The 2,127-nt window shown below is 42.5% G+C and overlaps 1 protein-coding gene across 1 annotated transcript; it reads left to right on the top strand.

Annotated features, from left to right (window-relative positions):
* Window positions 1–1,054: 1,054 nt before the first annotated feature.
* cremb (cAMP responsive element modulator b) lies at window positions 1,055–1,861 on the top strand. Its single transcript, XM_063069114.1, has one exon. It carries the CDS (start codon window positions 1,055–1,057, stop codon window positions 1,859–1,861), a length of 807 nt encoding a protein of 268 aa, XP_062925184.1.
* The last annotated feature ends 266 nt before the right edge of the window (window positions 1,862–2,127 follow it).

Genomic DNA, 2,127 nt, shown 5'->3' on the forward strand with positions numbered 1-2,127 from the left:
GATTTCTGTAAGTTACGTGTGTTTGGAATGGCTACAGTATATCTATTAAATAAGTTGTCCTTGCTTGCTTATCCTGTATTATTATATCAGACGGTTATTATGGATCGTCCTATCTGTAATAACTGATCAGTCATGAAATAATTTGTGGTATCTAATTCTAAAACTGGATCAGGCTTGTTTTTATAGTAAGGTGTGATTTCATTTATGAGTTTGCATTTTAAAGCAAATTTTTAATTCATGATGTTTGCCACTTGATTGTGCCTGTGTAAGTAATCAGATTGTGTTAACCGGCTATAGGATCCTGTAATGTGTTGGGCTGTTTCTGTTTTTTCTTGACATTCTCTAAGTTATCATCTTGAATTTGTTGGTGTTCTATTATGAATTTTTGATATTTTTTGTGTAAACCATCTGGTCCTCTATTGCCACAAGAAATCCTTCTGTCTCTGGGAAGAGGTCTCCAAATCTGAGCCAGGTATTCAACACTCCTTTGTTGACATCTAACTTCTTCAGATCATGGGGATGTCTTCCATGGAGGGTCATGCTATTCCACTGGTTAACTCTTTCTTCAATAGTGATCATCTCTTCATTTTTCTGGGTTGTACACTCAATTAAATTTAGTGGTGTGTACTTCTTATCAGAATTGCATAGGCTTGAGTGGAATGCTGATTCCTGTTTTCACTGATGAACATATATCTTCGAAGTTTTATCTGACTGTTTGTAGATTTTTAATATCTGTTATTCCTTTTTCCCCTTCTGTCCTAGGTAGTGTTAATCTAAGCACATTCAAATGTACATTTCAGTTCCTATTTTTCTTTGTAAATTTTCCAGATTGGTTTCAGACCATTATATAATGTCAAAACAATACACTAATATAGATATAGCATAAGTGCTTATTGCCTTTGTTATATTTTTACTGTTGAGCCACATGGAGTAGTCGCAGAGAATGGGTGCTCCATCCTACTTTTTATCTCCACACTCCTTCTTCCCCCTTTTCCTATACCAAACTGTTGGACTTTTTGCTCTTCCTGCTGCCTGCGACTATGCTCACTTCCCAATGACCTCAAAGAATACTAAATCTGGGAAAAAAGACGATTCGGCTGCAGGCTTGACAGTAGAGGCCGTCTCCACGCTACTAGACCAACACCGTGAGGCATTAGTGGTCGAATTTAAATCTTCTTTCAGCCTGCTGGAAACGAAACTGAACCAAATCCAATGCAAAGTGGAGGACCACAGCCAACGCCTACCCTCTCTCGAGCTCACTATGGACAACCTGAGCCAGAGCATCAGTGAGCTGGGAAACATCTGCTCCAGCTTACCTGAAAACAATATTAAGCTAATGGCTAAAGTCACTGACCTGGAGGGCTGGAGCAGATGGCAGAACCTACGCATGCTGGGCCTGCCGGAATCTATTGAAGGCAGGCGTCCTACTGAATTTTTTTCCAGTCTGCTTTGTGAGATCTTCGGGAAGGAGACGCTCCCATCCCCGCTGGAGATTGGCAGAGCCCATCGTTCACTAGCAGCTAAACCAGCCCCAGGACAGAAACTGCACCTGGTCACTCTTCGCCTGCACCGCTACCAGATTAAAGATCTCCTGTTTAGAGAGGCCCGGCGGAGAAGGAAGCTAGAATACCACGGCCAGCAGATTCGGGTTGTGGAGGACTACTCTCCTGAAGTTTTGAGCCTGCGACCCGAGTACAGAGAAGTAATGATGGAGCTATACAACCGAGAACTCAGGCCTTCCCTACTATACCCTGCACGGCTCCGTATCACACTTCCCAGCAGTGACAAGAAGTGGCTACACTCGGTAGACGAAACACGGATATACATCGACAGCCTCCCCACTACATCGAATTCTTCATAAAATACTTTTCTCCCGTACCCTCTGCAGGTAACGTTAGCAGTGCTTGGATAGAGAGGTCTGGTCTGACTTGGCCAGGTTAGGTACTGACTACCACGATAGGTGGAATAATATTCAATTTAGGAGTGTTGAATGCTTACCGTTTCCTTTAAATATCAATAACGAAGTTGAAGATGACGCTACGCGTGACAGGAAGTTGTACTGTTGAATGACTATTGTTCTTAAGAGCTTGCTGCTATGCTTTCTGGCAGCTGTCTTGTTGTGGGTTG

The sequence above is a fragment of the Mobula hypostoma genome, chromosome 16 (assembly GCF_963921235.1).
Source record: "Mobula hypostoma chromosome 16, sMobHyp1.1, whole genome shotgun sequence".
Classification (NCBI taxonomy): domain Eukaryota; kingdom Metazoa; phylum Chordata; class Chondrichthyes; order Myliobatiformes; family Myliobatidae; genus Mobula; species Mobula hypostoma.

Coding starts and splice junctions, on each gene's coding strand:
- cremb (XM_063069114.1), top strand. CDS start 1,055: ATGACCTCAAAGAATACTAAATCTGGGAAAAAAGACGATTCGGCTGCA.